Source organism: Salvelinus alpinus, chromosome 29 (genome assembly GCF_045679555.1).
Source record: "Salvelinus alpinus chromosome 29, SLU_Salpinus.1, whole genome shotgun sequence".
Lineage (NCBI taxonomy): Eukaryota > Metazoa > Chordata > Actinopteri > Salmoniformes > Salmonidae > Salvelinus > Salvelinus alpinus.
Window position 1 is genome coordinate 24,880,907 of NC_092114.1, and position 20,045 is coordinate 24,900,951.

The window sequence follows — 20,045 nt, forward strand, 5'->3', positions numbered from 1 at the left end:
AGGTGCTGCTGCTTCTGTACCTGTAGACTGGACTACAGTCTCAATGAGTTCGGCTGCACTCCAGATGGTTCTAAAACGTATTTATGGACGAGCGAGGTGACAGGTGCAGAGAATGTCAGTAGATGATAAGGAGAAGTAGTTTTTTTCTCCTAATTTATGACGGGACAGTAACATTTTAGCCTTGACAAACCATGAGTCCAAATTGGGTATCATGCTTATTAAAAGTTAGACCCAGTGAGTACACTCACTGTCCCTATAGAAGAGGCGAATCAAACCTGAGATCAAATAGCATTTGAAATCTTTCAAATAATTTAGCTGTGCTTGCTTGAGCTTGCCTGGCACAACGGAGTCAATGGAATAGTCCCAAGTGTAAACCCCTCTCTCTTTCTTTCCTCAGAATCAAGCAAAGTTCAATGTATTTGTACCCAGGTCTTTGGAGATATTTGTACCCAGGTCTTTCCATATTCTCTTGTGTTACAGCCTGCATTTATAATGGATTAATATACATTTTGTGTCACTGGCCTACACACAACACCGCATAATGTCAAAGTGAAATTATGTTTTTAGAATTTTCGACAAATCAATTAAAAATGAAAAGCTGAAATGTCTTGAGTCAGTAAGTATTCAACCCCTTTGTTAAGGCAAGCCTAAATAAGTTCAGGAGTAAAAATGTGCTTAACAAGTCACATAATAAGTTGCATGGACTCACTCTGTATGCAACAATGGTGATTAACACATTTTTAAATGACTACCCCATCTCTGTACCCAACACATGCAATTGTCTGAATTTCAAACTTAGATTCAACCACAAAGACCAGGAATGTTTTCCAATGCCTCTGACATTGAACATCCCTTCTGAATATCCTTTTTTGCATGGTGAAGTTATTAATTACACTTTGGATGGTGTATCAATACACCCAGTCACTACAAAGATACAGGCGTCCTTCCTAACTCAGTTGCCGGAGGGGAAGGAAACTGTAACGGCAGCCTTCCTCCTCTTCACGAGAAGAGAGGGTGTAACAGGGATCGGACCAACACGCAGCGTAGCCAGTGCTCAACATGTTTAATAAAACGAAACAGTGAACACTTACAACGATACAAAATAACATATGTGGCAAACCGATACAGCCCTATCTGGTGCAGAGAAAACACAAAGACAGGAAACAACCACAAACAAACCCCAACACAAAACAAGCCACCTATATATGATTCCCAATCAGAGACAACACAAAACACCTGCCTCTGATTGAGAACCATATTAGGCCAAACATAGAAACAGACAAACTAGACACACAACATAGAATGCCCACCCAGCTCACGTCCTGACCAACACTAAAACAAGCAAAACACACAAGAACTATGGTCAGAACGTGACAGTACCCCCCTCCTGAAGTGCGGACTCCGAACGCACCCCCTAAATCTCTAGGGGAGGGTCTGGGTGGGCATCTGTCCGCGGTGGCGGCTCCGGCGCTGGACGAGGACACCACTCCACCATTGTCTTTGTCCCCCTCCTTAGCGTCCTTTGAGTGGCGACCCTCGCCGCCGACCTTGGCCTAGGAACCCTCACAAAGGGCCCCATCAGACTGAGGAGACAGCTCCGAACCGAAAGGTAGCTTAGGACAGAGAGGTAGCTCAGGACAGAGAGGTAGCTCAGGACAGAGAGGTAGCTCCGGACGAATGGCAGCTCCGGACTGAGTGGCAGCTCCGGACTGAGTGGCAGCTCCGGACTGAGTGGCAGCTCCGGACTGAGTGGCAGCTCCGGACTGAATGGCAGCTCCGGACTGGAGGGCAGCTCCGGACTGGAGGGCAGCTCATGACTGGAGGGCAGCTCATGACTGGAGGGCAGCTCATGACTGGAGGGCAGCTCATGACTGGAAGGCAGCTCATGACTGGAGGGCAGCTCATGACTGGAGGGCAGCTCATGACTGGAAGGCAGCTCATGACTGGCGGGCGGCTCTGGCAGCTCCTGACTGACTGGCGGCTCTGGCAGCTCATGACTGGCTGGCGGCTCTGGCAGCTCCTCACTGGCTGGCGGCTCTGGCAGCTCCTGACTGGCTGGCGGCTCTGGCAGCTCCTGACTGGCTGGCGGCTCTGGCAGCTCCTGACTGGCTGGCGGCTCTGGCAGCTCCTGACTGACGGATGGCTCTAGCGTCTCCTGACTGACGGACGGCTCTAATGGCTCGGGACAGATGGGCGGCTCTGACGGCTCGGGACAGACGGGCAGCTCAGATGGCGCTGGGCAGACGGATGGCTCAGATGGCGCTGGGCAGACGGATGGCTCAGATGGCGCTGGGCAGACGGATGGCTCAGATGGTGCTTGGCAGGCAGGCAGCTCAGATGGCGCTGGGCAGGCAGGCAGCTCAGACGGCACTGGGCAGGCAGGTAGCTCAGACGGCGCTGGGTAGGCAGGCAGCTCAGACCTGCTGAGGCGCACAGTAGGCCTGGTGTGTGTTGCCGGAACTGGTGGTACCGGTTTGTAGACACGCACCTCAAGGCTAGTGCGGGGAGCAGGAACAGGGCACACTGGACTCTCGAGGCGCACTATACACCTGGTGCGTGTATGTATTTTTTGGGTTTCTTCTCGGGCTTCCTGGCCAGCCGTGTTCCCTCATAACACCGGTTCCCCTTCGCGGCTGCTTCCGCTCTCCTAGCTGCCTCCACCTGTTCCCATGGAAGGCGATCCTTACCAGCCAGGATCTCCTCCCATGTGTAGCAACCCTTTCCGTCCAACACATCTTCCCAAGTCCATTCCTCCTGGTACCGCTGCTGCTGCTGCTGCCGCTGCTGCCCGTTGCTACGCTGCTTGGTCCGAGATTGGTGGGTGGTTCTGTAACGGCAGCCTTCCTCCTCTTCACGAGAAGAGAGGGTGTAACAGGGATCGGACCAACACGCAGCGTAGCCAGTGCTCAACATGTTTAATAAAACGAAACAGTGAACACTTACAACGATACAAAATAACAAATGTGGCAAACCGATACAGCCCTATCTGGTGCAGAGAAAACACAAAACACCTGCCTCTGATTGAGAACCATATTAGGCCAAACATAGAAACAGACAAACTAGACACACAACATAGAATGCCCACCCAGCTCACGTCCTGACCAACACTAAAACAAGCAAAACACACAAGAACTATGGTCAGAACGTGACAGAAACCACTCAGGTATTTCAACATGAGGCCAATGGTGACTTTAAAACAGTTACATAATTCAATGGCTGTGATAGGAGAAAACTGAGGATGGATCAACAACATTGTAGCTTCTGTTTGCAATAAGACACTAAAGTAAAACTTCATAAAAATGAACTTTATGTCCTGAATACAAAGCATTATGTTTGGGTCAAATCCAACACATGACATCACTGAGTACCACTCCTCATATTTTCAAGCATGGTCGTGGCTGCATCATGTTATGGGTATGCTTGTCAAGGACTAGTGAGTTTTTAAAATTTGTATTAAAATAAACGTAATACAGTTAAGCACAGGCAAAATCCTTGAGGAAAACCTGGATCAGTATGCTTTCCAACAGAAACTGGAAGACAAATTCATAATTCATCAGGAAAATAACCTAAAACTCAAGGACAAATATACACTGGAGTTGCTTACCAAGATGACATTGAATGTTCTAAAACATAAGGCCAAATGTGTCCCATTTCATGATTTAGGCGTATGTCGCATTTGAACGTTATTATAATATTTTTTATCAAAATGCTTATTTTTTAGAAAGGCCTTCTGGAACATGTGAACTTTCATGTGCCTTAACAAACTTGTATGCCATCTGTAAATATTAATAAAATTTTGTGAATACAATTTACAGGGTTCCAAAAAATGTCTGCAGCATTGAAGGTCCCCAAGAAGAGAGTGGCCTCCATCATTCTGAAATTGAAGAAGTTTGGAACCCCCAAGACTCTTCCCAGAGCTGGCTGCACGGCCAAACTGAGCAATCGGGGGAGAAGAGCCTTGGTCAGGGAGGTGACTCTGGTCACTCTGGTCACTCTAACAGAGCTCCAGAGATCCTCTGTGCAGATGGGAGAACCTTCCATCTCTGCAGCACTCCACCAATCAGGACGTTATGGTAGAGTGGCCAGACGGAAGCCAATCCTCAGTAAAAAGCACATGACAGCCCTAAAGGACTCAGACCATGAGAAACAAGACTCTCTGGTCTGATGAAACCAAGATTGAACTCTTTGGCCTGAATGTCAAATGTCACGTCTGGAGGAAACCTGTCACCGTCTCTGAGATGAAGCATGGTGGTGGCAGCATCATTCTGTGGGGATGTTTTTCAGCGGCAGGGACTGGGAGACTTGTCAGGATCAAGGGAAAGATGAATGGAGCAAAGTACTGAGAGATCCTTAATGAAAACCTGCTCCAGAGTGCTCAGGACCTCAAACTGGGGCGAAGGTTCACCTTCCAACAGGACAAAGACCCTAAGCACACAGCCAGTACAATGCAGGAGTGGCTTCAGGACAAGTCTCTAAATGTCCTTGAGTGGGCTAGCCAGAGCCGGGACTTGAACCCGATCGAACATCTCTGGAGATACCTGAAAATAGCTGTGCAGATACACTTCTCACTCAAAATGACAGAGTTTGAGAGAATCTGCAGAGAAGAATAGGAAAAACTCCCCAAATACAGGTGTGCCAAGTTTGTAGCGTCATACCCAAGAAGACTCGAGGCTGTATTCACTGCCAAAGGCGCTTCAACAAAGTACTAAGTAAAGGTTCTGAATACGTATGTAAATGTTACAGTTGAAGTTTACATACACTTAGGTTGGAGTCATTAAAACTTGTTTTTCAACCGCTCCACAAATTTCTTGTTAACAAACTATTGTTTTGGCAAGTCGGTTAGTACATCTAATTTGTGCATGACACAAGTAATTTTTCCATCAATTGTTTACAGACAGATTATTTCACTTGTCTCCTAGAGATGAACGTACTTTGGTACGAAAAGTGCAAATCAGTCCCAGAACAACAGCAAAGGACCTTGATAAGATGCTGGAGAAAACAAGTACAAAAGTATCTATATCCACAGTAAAACATGTCCTATATCAACATAACATGAAAGGTCGCTCAGCAAGGAAGAAGCCACTGCTCCAAAACCTCCATAAAAAAGCAAGACTACGGTTTGCAACTACACAGGGGACAGAGATAGTACTTTTTGGAGAAATGTCCTCTGGTCTGATGAAACAAAAATAGAACTGTTTGGCCATAATGACCATCGTTATGTTTGGAGGAAAAAGGGGGACGCCTGCAAGCGAAAGAACACCATCCCAACCGTGAAGCACGGGGTTGGCATGCATTATGCTGTGGGCGTGCTTTGCTGCAGGAGGGACTGGTGCACTTCAGAAAATAGATGGCATCATGAGGATGTAAAATTATATGGATATATTGAAGCAACATCTCAAGTCATCAATCAGGAAGTCAAAGCTTGGTCACGAATGGGTCTTCCAAATGGACAATGACCCCAAACATACTTCCAAAGTTGTGGCAAAATGGCTTAAGGACAACAAAGTCAAGGTATTGGAGTGCCCATCACAAAGCCCTGAATACTTATGTAAATTAATACTTTCTGAAGGTACTGTATATGGCATATGGGGCCTGCGTATACAGTAATTCAGCTAATATGTACATATTTGTCCAACAGACTACTGTTTGTTTTTCCCTTTTAGGTGCTAGGTGCTATCTAGAACCTAAAGGGGTTCTTTGGCTGTCCCCATAGGAGAACCCTTTGAATAACTATTTTTGGTTCCAGGTATAACCCTTTCCACAAAGGGTTCTACTTGGAACCATCAGGGTTCTCCTATGGGGACAGTCGAATAACCCTTTCGGAACCCTTTCTAAGAGTGTTCAAAGATAACATCAATGAATACATATCGCTAGAACTAAGACTACATACGAACTTCAGTCTGCCTGGTGATTCATTCCGGTTGGATGTTCCATATGAATATTTTATCGCCCTCATTCTGCTCTGTTAAGGGCGCTGCTGTTTGATATTTGCTCTGGGTAGTGACATGCTTAATTGTACCTGAATCCTCCAGTCATCGCCTGTGGATAAATAGATGTCACTACTCATATCAATTACGAGGCATGCTGCAGCCCCTGGGTCTTGGGAGACAGCGATCGCAGGGTTCCGCCATCCTCTTTTATTACAAATGTGGATATGAGCTAAATCAATCCAGATGCCATGTGGGGTTGCTGTGTGTGTTCATCACTAACAGCTCCCTGTAGATGGCCCATCCTTCCCCTCTATGACAGCCCTCCTCCACTCTCTTCCTTCCTTACTCCCTCACTCGCTCACTCTTTCATTCAGTCTCTCTCTCTTGCTCTCAGTTTTTTTCTCTCTCTCTTGCTTGTAGTCTCTCTCTCTCTCTCTCTCTCTCTCTCTCTCTCTCTCTCTCTCTCTCTCTCTCTCTCTCTCTCTCTCTCACTCTCTCTCTCTCTCTCACTCTCTCTCTCCTTCCTGAGCACACCTCAGAGGTGAACAGACTGCAGAGCCACAGTGTGGGAACAGCAGCACAGTGTATGACCCCATAAAACCAGAAGAACCCTCGACCCCCCCAATCACCAACCTTCTGGAGGACAAACATATGCACACGCACATACACACATGCACGCAAAAACACACACAAACACCCATTCAGAAACACACATTAAGACACGCACACACACACGCACACACACACACTGCAGCGCTCTAGTGAGCACATATCAAAGCAGTGGATTAATCTCAAGCACAGCCGTAAAAGGAGGAACACCACAAATAAAAAGCGACACTGCCCACCAATATAACTACAGTAACTAGCAAATACCATCATCCAGCCCCACATAAAAAAAGCTTGTCGGGCCTTGAGGCACCGCTGCATGTACTGTCCAGCTGGGATGATGGTGTGAAAGGACAGAGGAGAGAGCGAGAGAGAGGGCAGAGGCGAGAGAGAGAGAGAGCGAGAGAGAGAGAGAGAGAGAGAGAGAGAGAGAGAGAGAGAGAGAGAGAGAGAGAGAGAGAGAGAGAGAGAGAGAGAGAGAGAGAGAGAGAGAGAGAGAGAGAGAGCAGAGGATAGAGCGAGAGAGAGGACAGAGGAGAGAGAGAGAGAGAGAGAGAGAGAGAGAGGGCAGAGGAGAGAGAGGGAGAGAGAGAGAGAGGGAGAGAGAGAGGGCAGAGGAGAGAGAGGGAGAGAGAGAGGGCAGAGGAGAGAGAGGGCAGAGGAGAGAGAGGGAGAGAGAGAGGGCAGAGGAGAGAGAGGGAGAGAGAGAGGGCAGAGGAGGGAGAGAGAGGGAGAGAGAGAGGGCAGAGGAGAGAGAGAGAGAGAGAGAGAGAGGAGAGAGGGAGAGGGCAGAGGAGAGAGAGAGAGGGAGAGAGATAGAGAGAGAGAGGGAGAGAGAGAGAGAGAGAGGGAGGGCAGAGGAGAGAGAGAGATACAACCCATATTTATGCTTATTTATTTTCCCTTTTGTACAATAACCATTTGTACATCGTTACAACATGACATGTGTAATGACAATATGACATGTGTAATGTCTTTATTCTTTTGAAGCTTCCGTATGTGTAATGTTAACTGTTAATATTATTTCACTTTTGTATATTATCTACCTCACTTGCTTTGGCAATGTTAACATATGTTTCCCATGCCAATAAAGCCTTTTGAATTGAATTGAATTGAGAAAGAGGGCAGAGGAGAGAGAGAGAGAGAGAGAGAGAGAGAGAGAGAGAGAGAGAGAGAGAGAGAGAGAGAGAGAGAGAGAGAGAGAGAGAGAGAGAGAGAGAGAGAACCATTTGTACATTGTTACAACACTGCATATATATAATATGACATTTGTAATGTCTTTATTGTTTTGAAACTTCTGTATGTGTAATGTTTACTGTTCATTTTTATTGTTTATTTGACTTTTGTATATTACCTACCTCACTTGCTTTGGCAATGTTAACACATGTTTCCCATGCCAATAAAGCCCCTTGAATTGAATTGAATTGAATTGAGAGAGAGAGAGAGAGAGAGAGAGGGCAGAGGAGAGAGAGAGAGAGAGAGAGAGAGGGCAGAGGAGAGAGAGAGAGAGAGAGAGAGAGAGAGAGAGAGAGGGAGAGAGAGAGAGAGAGAGAGAGAGAGAGAGAGAGAGAGAGAGAGAGAGAGAGAGAGAGAGAGAGAGAGAGAGGGCAGAGGAGAGAGAGAGAGATAGAGAGAGAGAGAGAGAGAGAGAGAGAGAGAGAGAGAGAGAGAGAGAGAGAGAGAGAGAGAGAGAGAGAGAGAGAGAGAGAGAGAGGGCAGAGGAGAGAGAGAGAGAGAGAGAGAGAGAGAGGGAGAGAGAGAGAGAGAGAGAGAGAGAGAGAGAGAGAGAGAGAGAGAGAGAGAGACAGGGCAGAGGAGAGAGAGAGAGATAGAGAGAGAGAGAGAGAGAGAGAGAGAGAGAGAGAGAGGGCAGAGGAGAGGGATAGAGAGAGAGAGAGGGCAGAGGAGAGAGAGAGAGAGAGAGAGAGAGAGAGAGAGAGAGAGAGAGAGAGAGAGAGAGAGAGAGAGGGCAGAGGAGAGAGAGAGAGATAGAGAGAGAGAGAGAGGGCAGAGGAGAGAGAGAGAGAGAGAGAGAGAGAGAGAGAGAGAGAGAGAGAGAGAGAGAGAGAGAGAGAGGGCAGAGGAGAGAGAGAGAGAGGGCAGAGGAGAGAGAGAGAGAGAGAGAGAGAGAGAGGGCAGAGGCGGATCTTATGGGAGGCCAGGAGGCACGGGTTACGGGTGCATGAGCCAGAGAGCATGTTTGCTTATGCTCAACAACATCTCGGCAGGCAGGCGACCCTGAGAGAGGTAGGCAGTGAGGCTGGAATAAAAATCATAGACCGGTAGGGGGAAGAGCAGGAGGGGGAGGAAGAGGAAGAGGATGTGAGGAGGTATGCAGCGGTAGTGGCAGCCCACCCCTTCACGTGCCCTTTACTGGACCATTAGTGTGTCCCAAATGGCACCCTATTCCCTATTGGCCCTGGTAAAAAGGAGTGCACTATATAGGGAATAGGGTTAATTTGGGATGTGATCACTGACTGATAATCCTCTCAGAAGCTAGGGCTGGGACTATAGAGCATTACATAATAAAAACTAAAAACAGTTTTTTGTAGAATTAATATTATATTACAGTACAGTGTCTTTCATTTAATCCTCATTCAAAAGAAAATAACAAACACCGGGTGGTCTTTTCGAAACTATAAAATATGCCTGTCAAAAAACGTATGTTGTTTCAGATATATTTTTTCTTGTTTACCTTCTAGCAAAAAGATCAATGAGAAAAGCCCTCTGTAAGATACAACCTAAAGTACTGTAACTCATTATCTTCACAGGCTGTCCAACCTGACACTCATTGACATTGTCATCTTATCACCACTGCTATCAGCCATGCATCCCATTCAATGAAACCACCCTTCCTCCCTGTCTCTCTCTGCCTCTTCCTCTCCATCTCCCTTTACCTCTCCCTCCCTCCCTGCAGATTGCTCGTTGAGAGCAATTGAAATGACCAGAGTATTTGGTTTTGTAAGGGGTGACTATAAACAATCATTGACACCATTGACCATATACTGCACTTGCTGGTGTTCATCATTGATATTCATTGACATTCATTGGCCCAACGGGTTTTATAGGTAGTCGGTTAGCTGCATTTGTATTTGTATTTATTATGGATCCCCATTAGTTCCTGCCAAGGCAGCAGCTACTCTTCCTGGGGTCAAGTAAAATTGAGGCAGTTATACAATTTTAAAAACATTATTTTATATTTCACAACATAAATCACAACACATTAAGTGTGTGACCTCAGGCCATCACTACCACATACACTACATGACCAAAAGTATGTGGACACCTGCTCATCCCCCTTTGCTGCTATAACAGCCTCCACTCTTCTGGGAAGGCTTTCCACTAGATGTTGGAACATTGCCGCGGGGACTTGCTTCCATTCAGCCACAAGAGCATTAGTGAGGTCGGACACTGATGTTGGGCGATTACGCCTGGCTCGCAGTCAGCGTTCCAATTCATCCCAAAGGTGTTCGATGGGGTTGAGGTCAGGGCTCTGTGCAGGCCAGTCAAGTTCTTCAACACCAGTCTCGACAAACCATTTCTGTATGGACCTCGCTTTGTTTACGGGGGAATTGTCATGCTGAAACAGGAAAGGGCCTTTCCCAAACTGTTGCCACAAAGTTGGAAGCACGGAATCGTATAGAATGTTATTGTATGCTGTAGCATTAACATTTCCCTTCATTGTAACTAAGAGGCCTAGCCCAAACCACGAAAAGCAGCCCCAGACCATTATTCCTCCTCCACCAAACTTTACAATTGCACTGCATTGGGGCAGGTAGCGTTTGGCATCTGCCAAACCCAGATTTGTTTGTCGGACTGCCAACGGCGCCGAGCTTTATACCACTCCAGCTGACGCTTGGCAATGCGCATGGTGATCTTAGGCTTGTGTGCGGCTGCTCGGCCATGGAAACCCATTTCATGAAGCTCCCGATGAACAGTTGGTAGGTGGTTGCTAATAGAGGCAGTTTGGAACTCGGTAGTGAGTGTTGCAACCGAGGACAGACGATTTTTACACGCTACGCACTTCCCCGTTCTGTGAGCTTGTGTAGCCTACCACTTTGCGGCTGAGCCATTGTTGCTCCTAGACACTTTCACTTCACAATAACAGCACTTACAGTTGATCGGGGCAGCTCTAGCAGGGGAAAAATTTGACGAACTGACTTGTTGGAAAGATGGCATCCTATCACAGTGCCAGTTGAAAGTCACTGAGCTCTTCAGTAAGGCCATTTTACTGCCAATGTTTTTCTATGGAGATTGCATGGTGGTGTGCTCAATTTTATACACCTGTCAGCAACGGGTGTGGCTGAATTAACCAAATCCACTAATTTGAAGGAGTATCCACATATTTTTGTATATATAGTGTATCTACAACACAAAATCCATGTCTACGTGTGTGTATAGTGTGCATGTTATCATGTGTGTGTGTGTGCATGCATGTGTCTGTGTGTGTCTCTTCACAGTCACCGCTGTTCCATAAGGTGTAATTTTTTATCTGTTTTTTAAAATCTGATTTTACTGCTTGTATGAGTTACTTGATGTCGAATTGAGTTCTATGTAGTACTATGCACCTCTCATAGTCTGTTCTGGACTTGAGGACTGTGACAGTACGGCAGTATCGGCAGCCTAGTCTCTCTCCCTCTCCCTCTCCCTCTCTCTCTCTCTCTCTCTCTCTCTCTCTCTCTCTCTCTCTCTCTCTCACTCTCTCTCTCACTCTCTCAGCAGTGTGACAGTGGATGGACAGAACAGTAGTAAAGTCTGGCCTACCTTGTTGGGGTTGGTGGCCGTGAGTATCCAGACACACTGAGCGTTGGACTCATACTGGATGGGGAAGTTGGGCGAAGTGAATGTACCAGAAGGACCTTGAAGGTTAGAGCCGCATGTTTTCACTGTGAAAGGAAATGAAAGAGAAATAGAAAAATAAAGAAATTAAGGAAGGTTATTCATTTGGAGCCTGACATTTAACAACCTGACAAACACAAATGTTGTGGTTAATTGGAGACAGATTTTGCCAAATGCTGTGTGTGTGTGCTTACGTGCATGTGTAGGTAGTCACTTTAGCTGTATTGAGCTCACATTGAATGCTCGTATTAATGAGATATCGTCAAGACACCAGGGCCCCTTTGCTTGAGCTATATTCAACTCATAATTATACTTCAACATATTCTCTATAGAGCCTGCTGCTATCTGAACCAGAACAAGTCATTTAAGGCCAGGGTTTTAGTTGTCATGACTTTGCAATATCATTTTATACTCAGATGACTAATTTCATGACAGCTGAACTAGTTAAACTCTGTGCAAACGAAAGAAAAACACCAAGGCCTTATTCATTATCTTAATGGAGAAACACCAGTCATTATTTGTTAAATACAGACACGGCTTGTCTGTGTCCCATCTGTCCTGCCTGTCTTCCAAATGCACTGACAGCTATCAAAGATTACTGGGCTTGCGGCTAACACAGGCTAAAAAAAAGTTTCTGTTATATTAATCTGGAACAGGACAGTACTATGGCTCTAAAGTCTTTCTTATTGGTGCCGTTCATCAGCGACGATGCCAAAGTGACAATGTTGTGATGGAGGGAAGACAAGGCTCTGGTTGAGTCTCAAATGGCACCCTATTCCCTATTTAGTGCACTACTTTTAAACAGGGCCCATAACCTTCCTATTACATACTATAGACAGCAGGTTTTATCAGTCTCTGACATCTTGATTGCTTTTGAAAATAAATAAGTCATTATTTCTGTATGTAGCAAGGTGGCAACACTGATGACTCTGTAGACCCCTCAGGTATAATCCACACACTGCTGGTCTGCTCAGAAAGTCACTGGCACATTGAGACCAACGGCATCACAAGTAGCCTTGAATACAGTGCACTATACGGTCACACATGACGCACAAACTTTAAAGCACTTGGGTTAATTTAAGAACCCTTACATTGGGGTCCATTTACACAAGAGGTCAGATAAAGTCATAACATGGTTTTGGGTAATATCAAATACCACTACTGCTACTTCATCTACCAGGTAGACTCCTTCACTGGTAGATGTTTCCCCTGTGTGGGCAGTAGTTTGTAGGTACTTTGTTACCATTGCTATGGCACATTCCATTGAATTTCAAACATAGATTTGACATCCAGGGCCAGACATGGAGTACTTCCGGTATCAACCACATAACTACAATGAGTAAAACGGGCCTCCCCATTCAAGTCAATGATGCCATAATGTGTGGACTAGCAGCTATTTTGAGTGTACTCATAGGATTAAAGCAGGAAGTAAAAGTAGAACGTGTCCCATTCAGTCTCTGCTTTATTAACATGATTCATTCTATTTCAATAGGATTAACCCAGGAGAGATGAGGAAGTGTTTCAGTAATACTACAAGCCAATGAGCAAGCAGAGAATGTCTTTCCTGGGTATTTATAGTGTCTGAGTCGTCCTCATAATAAGAGATGTGAACGACTGTCACTTTGGAGGTTATGTAATATCCTTGAGCTGGTGAGCTACAATAAAACAAATGTCACCGGGCTCTTTAATCATCCAATCCCCACACTAATGTTTAAAATACAGGAAATAATAGACATGGAGTCGATCAACTATCTCATCAGCCTTAGCTATGAGAGCAATGACATTCCCATTGTGTGTCTGTAAGGGGAATAAGATTTCTTCTTCTCAATACGACTTTGCTAATTAGTCTTAATTTTTTAAATAAACGCAACACACTTCCTATTACAATCTCATCTTGGGAGAGCAATAACAGATCCGCACCGAAAAAGAGAGAGAGAGAAAGAGATACAGACAGAGCCCTCGATAGAGAGAGAGAGAGAGAGAGAGAGAGAGAGAGAGAGAGAAAACAGAGCACCAATGAATAGTTAAATTGAAATTCATGATTAACTCTGCGTACCCTTGGGCTGTCCTGAAAATATAGATCTAGGCAATTTTCTGCATGATTTCAAGTGGCATCTTCCTTAATTAGTTTGTACAGCCTTTAGCCGCAGGAACAAACAGACATGTGGGTGACAGCCAGCCAGTGATTTAGTGGCCAGCTAAAGGTCAGGGTACCACGGCGAGAAAGAAAGTGCCGTAGAGGAAGGGAGGGGAGGAGAGGTGGGTGGAGGTGTGACGGGATCGGGGGATTGTGACACAAACACAGAGAACAAACATACACAATGGGCTCAGGGAGGAGAGGTGGGTGGAGGTGTGACGGGATCGGGGGATTGTGACACAAACACAGAGAACAAACATACACAATGGGCTCAGGGAGGAGAGGTGGGTGGAGGTGTGACGGGATCGGGGGATTGTGACACAAACACAGAGAACAAACATACACAATGGGCTCAGGGAGGAGAGGTGGGTGGAGGTGTGACGGGATCGGGGGATTGTGACACAAACACAGAGAACAAACATACACAGAGAACAAACATACACAATGGGCTCAGGGAGGAGAGGTGGGTGGAGGTGTGACGGGATCGGGGGATTGTGACACAAACACAGAGAACAAACATACACAATGGGCTCAGGGAGGAGAGGTGGGTGGAGGTGTGACGGGATCGGGGGATTGTGACACAAACACAGAGAACAAACATACACAATGGGCTCAGGGAGGAGAGGTGGGTGGAGGTGTGACGGGATCGGGGGATTGTGACACAAACACAGAGAACAAACATACACAATGGGCTCAGGGAGGAGAGGTGGGTGGAGGTGTGACGGGATCGGGGGATTGTGACACAAACACAGAGAACAAACATACACAATGGGCTCAGGGAGGAGAGGTGGGTGGAGGTGTGACGGGATCGGGGGATTGTGACACAAACACAGAGAACAAACATACACAATGGGCTCAGGGAGGAGAGGTGGGTGGAGGTGTGACGGGATCGGGGGATTGTGACACAAACACAGAGAACAAACATACACAATGGGCTCAGGGAGGAGAGGTGGGTGGAGGTGTGACGGGATCGGGGGATTGTGACACAAACACAGAGAACAAACATACACAATGGGCTCAGGGAGGAGAGGTGGGTGGAGGTGTGACGGGATCGGGGGATTGTGACACAAACACAGAGAACAAACATACACAATGGGCTCAGGGAGGAGAGGTGGGTGGAGGTGTGACGGGATCGGGGGATTGTGACACAAACACAGAGAACAAACATACACAATGGGCTCAGGGAGGAGAGGTGGGTGGAGGTGTGACGGGATCGGGGGATTGTGACACAAACACAGAGAACAAACATACACAATGGGCTCAGGGAGGAGAGGTGGGTGGAGGTGTGACGGGATCGGGGGATTGTGACACAAACACAGAGAACAAACATACACAATGGGCTCAGGGAGGAGAGGTGGGTGGAGGTGTGACGGGATCGGGGGATTGTGGTCCTAGTGGGAATCTGTTTTTAATTACTGTTTAATGTGCACAGATAGGCCTATACTTCATGTGTTTCTACAGTATGTAATGTGTGTGTGTGTGTGTGTGTGTGTGTGTGTGTGTGTGTGTGTGTGTGTGTGTGTGTGTGTGTGTGTGTGTGTGTGTGTGTGTGTGTGTGTGTGTGTGTGTGTGTGTGTGTGTGTGTGTGTGTATACGTGCATGTGCCTGTATATGTGTGTTTGCTTGTCTCTGTTCCCTCTCTCCCAACAACAGTATCGGAGCTGATTAAAGAAGTGATAAAATAAATGTTATTTTGCCCATCTTAATCTTTTCTTTTTATTGGCCAGTCTGAGATATGGCTTTTAATGTGCAACTCTGCCTAGAAGGCCAGCATCCCGGAGTCGCCGCTTCACTGTTGATGTTGAGACTGGTGTTTTGCGGGTACTATTTAATGAAGCTGCCAGTTGAGGACTTGTGAGGCGTCTGTTTCACAAACTAGAGACTCTAATGTACTTGTCCTCTTGCTCAGTTGTGCACCAGGGCCTCCCACTACTCTTTCTATTCTGGTTAAAGACAGTTTACGCTGTTCTGTGAAGGAGTAGTACACAGCGTTGAACGAGATCTTCAGTTTCTTGGCAATTTCTCGCATGGAAAATCCTTCATTTCTCAGAACAAGAATAGACTGACGAGTTTCAGAAGAAAGTTATTTGTTTCAGGCCATTTTGAGCCTGTAATCGAACCCACAAATGCTGATGCTCCAGATACTCAACTAGTCTAAAGGCCAGTTTTATTGCTTCTTTAATTAGCACAACAGTTTCCAGCTGCGCTAACATAATTGCAAAAGGGTTTTCTAATGATCAATTAGTCTTTTAAAATTATAAACTTGGATTAGCTAACACACTGTGCCAATGGAACACAGGAGTGATGGTTGCTGATAATGGGCCTCGGTACGCCTATGTAGATATTCCATTAAAAATATGCCGTTTCCAGCTACAATAGTCATTTACAACGTTAACAAAGTCTACACTGTGTTTCTGATCAATTTGATGTTATTTTAGTGGACAATTTCTGTTATTTTCTTTCAAAAACAAGGACATTTCTAAGTGTCCCCAAACTTTTGAACGGTAGTGTATATATACTGTATATATAATTTATAAGTCCAAAATGGATCTAGGAACTACAGATTGCCCCTTTAATTATATCAAAAGTGTGCGATTTTGAGCATGTGTCCATTTGGATTTGAGAACAGCCATCCATAACAACCACAATCCGTAAGGCGCAAATAGCTAAATGAGAGCGCGGCAGTGTGATTCACATCAATTCATATCTGTATCGCTGTAGCCTACACCACTGCTGTCATCCTTACCTCCAAGCTTTTATTCATGTTGGATAATCTTCGGATACCGAAAGGAGTCACACCATTGGAAGACATAGCTTGGACTGTAGCCTACAAAAGCCTATTCTTGCTCTTGATCAAACACATTTGGTGTGTCATCATAGTGGTCTCTGACTTGTGGTCAGACTCGCTTAGGTGAAACAAACTCAAAATTGCTATTTTTTTCAATGCTGACTTAAATGTCATTGAGAAAACAGAGAAGTGTCAAAAAATTATTTTTGCTGGTAACGTAACAGATTCCAGTTACAGTTTTTTTGTAATCCCTTACATGTAACAGATTACATGTAATCCGTTACTCCCCAACCATGTTCCCAGTCATGTGAAATCAATAAATTAGGGCCTAATTCATTTATTTAAATTTATTTTGTAAGTATGTCTGCATGTTTCTTTGTGTCTGCATGTTTGTTTATTGTTTTTGTATGTGTTTGTGTGTGTGTGTGTGTGTGTGTGTGTGTGTGTGTGTGTGTGTGTGTGTGTGTGTGTGTGTGTGTGTGTGTGTGTGTGTGTGTGTGTGTGTGTGTGTGTGTGTGTGTGTGTGTGTGTGTGTGTGTGTGTGTGTGTGAGAGAGAGACAGAGAGAGGTGAATCTGTGTGTGTATGATTTTGTGTGTGTCTCTGTTTAAGCATGTGTCTGTTGATGTGTCCGTGTATGTCTCCACCACGGGGAGTCTTGTCCTCAGTGCTCCTGGAACCCAGTGGTGAAGGCAGCTGGCCTGATAGTAGACAGAGATCTCACCCAGAGGCGAAGGCAGTTGGCCTGATAGTAGACAGAGATCTCACCCAGAGGTGAAGGCAGTTGGCCTGATAGTAGACAGAGACCTTACCCAGTGGTGAAGGCAGTTGGCCTGATAGTAGACAGAGATCTCACCCAGTGTAGAAGGCAGCTGGCCTGATAGTAGACAGAGATCCCACCCAGTGGTAAAGGCAGCTGGTCTGATAGTAGACAGAGATCTCACCCAGTGGTGAAGGCAGCTGGCCTGATAGTAGACAGAGATCTCACCCAGTGGTGAAGGCAGCTGGCGTGATAGTAGACAGAGATCTCACCCAGTGGTGAAGGCAGCTGGTCTGATAGTAGACAGAGATCTCACCCAGTGGTGAAGGCAGCTGGTCTGATAGTAGACAGAGATCTCACCCAGTGGTGAAGGCAGCTGGTCTGATAGTAGACAGAGATCTCACCCAGTGGTGAAGGCAGTTGGTCTGATAGTAGACATAGATCTCACCCAGTGGTGAAGGCAGCTGGCCTGATAGTAGACAGAGATCTCACCCAGTGGTGAAGGCAGCTGACCTGATAGTAGACAGAGATCTCACCCAGTGGTGAAGGCAGCTGGTCTGATAGTAGACAGAGATCTCACCCAGTGGTGAAGGCAGCTGGTCTGATAGTAGACAGAGATCTCACCCAGTGGTGAAGGCAGCTGGCCTGATAGTAGACAGAGATCTCACCCAGTGGTGAAGGCAGCTGGCCTGATAGTAGACAGAGATCTCACCCAGTGGTGAAGGCAGCTGGCCTGATAGTAGACAGAGATCTCACCCAGTGGTGAAGGCAGGTGGCCTGATAGTAGACAGAGATCTCACCCAGTTGTGAAGGAAGCTGGTCTGATACTAGACAGAGATCTCACCCAGTGGTGAAGGCAGCTGGCCTGATAGTAGACAGAGATCTCACCCAGTGGTGAAGGCAGCTGGTCTGATAGTAGACAGAGATCTCACCCAGTGGTGAAGGCAGCTGGTCTGATAGTAGACAGAGATCTCACCCAGTGGTGAAGGCAGCTGGCCTGATAGTAGACAGAGATCTCACCCAGTGGTGAAGGCAGCTGGTCTGATAGTAGACAGAGATCTCACCCAGTGGTAAAGGCAGCTGGCCTGATAGTAGACAGAGATATCACCCAGTGGTGAAGGCAGCTGGTCTGATAGTAGACAGAGATCTCACCCAGTGGTGAAGGCAGCTGGTCTGATAGTAGACAGAGATCTCACCCAGTGGTAAAGGCAGCTGGCCTGATAGTAGACAGAGATCTCACCCAGTGGTGAAGGCAGCTGGCCTGATAGTAGACAGAGATCTCACCCAGTGGTAAAGGCAGTTGGCCTGATAGTAGACAGAGATCTCACCCAGTGGTGAAGGCAGCTGGCCTGATAGTAGACAGAGATCTCACCCAGTTGTGAAGGCAGCTGGCCTGATAGCCTGCAGGGCCCCGGAGACATACACAGACCTCACACAGTGTCTGCTAACATGGTGCTTACACACCCGATTACACACTAACACCTCACACCCACTCCTGTCTCACTGTACCACAGTAGTGGCCAAGTAATAAAGGCATGAGCCCTTTACCTCCCTCACTCCCTGTGTCTTTTGTCTCCATCTTTGACTCTCTATTTGTCTCCCTTTCCATCTCTCTTTCTCTCTCTCGTTCACTATCTCAGTCTGTTTGTCACTTTCTCTCTTTCTCTCTCTCAATTTATTTCTCTTTTTGACCTCTCTATCTATGTCACTGTCACTGTAGTCAACACAACATAAGCAGTATCACTAAAGTGATGGCCTAAGAGTGGTATTAAAAAGTCCTCAAAGTCAGTCTCACTAGCTAGTCCCTCCATCCTTCAGTGTGCTTCAGGGTGTCCGTCTCCACATGTACACCGTGACAACAACGTATGGACATAGAAATGGGATTTGTAACCATTGAGCTTTGGGGGCGAACAGTGTCAGCTAGGCCTCAGTGAAACAGAATCTGTATTCTATCTAGGGGACGTAGATCTAGGCATGCCTGTGTTCCATGGACTGACAGCTCAATTACTGCTTACTAAATGAAGAGCCTTGGCTCTCCCTGCTGGGTGCATGGCGTAACTTATAGCAAGCACGCCGAGCAGCCAGATAGAAATTATCTATACAATTAAGGGACACGATGGTGAGCAAACAAACCTTTCTAACCCCCACCTTCACAAACAAGGAACATGATTTCACAAGAGGGACAAGACAGGGCTATACTCTCTGGTTCATCTAACACTGAGGGATAATGGCATCATGTGTGCTGGGAGAGGCAAAATAAAGTCTCTAAAATCTGACTTTGGTTGTCCTTAAGTCCCTTGTTTTTTCCTGTTTTTTTTGTTAGGCAAATTAACAGTTCAGAGATCCAGATTGCGGACCCTCCTCTTTTTGTTATTTTCTACAGTATTTTAATGGGGAACTTTCACAAACCCAGCTCTCCCAGTCAGGGATGCCAAGCCAGGGAGATAAGCCTACACTTGAAGACATCAAGATAATTAGTCGTTTGCTGTTGATAAAACACCCTGCACATGTTTTACTTGTTTAGCTTGTTTTCTATCCTATTGTTGGTGTTTTATGTCCGCCAACATTCAGGCTGACCTTCCGCTGGGGGAAAACGAGCCAATTCAGCAGAGAGAATAAAGATTAGCTGGTCTGATTGGCGACTCGGAGGAACAGGAGGTACAAAGTAACCTAAAAAACAATGGCCACTGAGAATGATCAATGACATCATTAACCCTGACCCAAGGTACTTTGCCTTTTTCCCTTCCAAACAGGAGTACACTGGTCTCACACACCGACAAACACGAACAGGGAGAGGGACACGCGCACACACACAAGGAGGTAAGCCGGTGCAAGCGCGCATGTTCACGCAACACACGCACATACACACACGGAAAGTGGCCGCGGAACATTGCCTGCCCATTTCAAGGTGTAATTTGTAATACTGTCCGCAGAAAAACTCATCATACATCATTTACAGCTAGTGGCAGAAGCAGCAGTCTCCCTA

At 46.3% G+C, this 20,045-nt stretch overlaps 1 protein-coding gene across 2 annotated transcripts in view; it reads right to left on the reverse strand.

Annotated features, from left to right (window-relative positions):
* LOC139559367 (CUB and sushi domain-containing protein 3-like) overlaps nucleotides 1-20,045 on the reverse strand; it is a 700,638-nt gene that overhangs the window by 328,285 nt on the left and 352,308 nt on the right. For both annotated transcript variants that reach the window (XM_071375335.1, XM_071375334.1), the window contains exon 10: nucleotides 11,301-11,422. In XM_071375335.1, coding sequence (XP_071231436.1) covers nucleotides 11,301-11,422 — 122 coding nt within the window. The remainder of the gene's footprint in view (nucleotides 1-11,300; nucleotides 11,423-20,045) is intronic.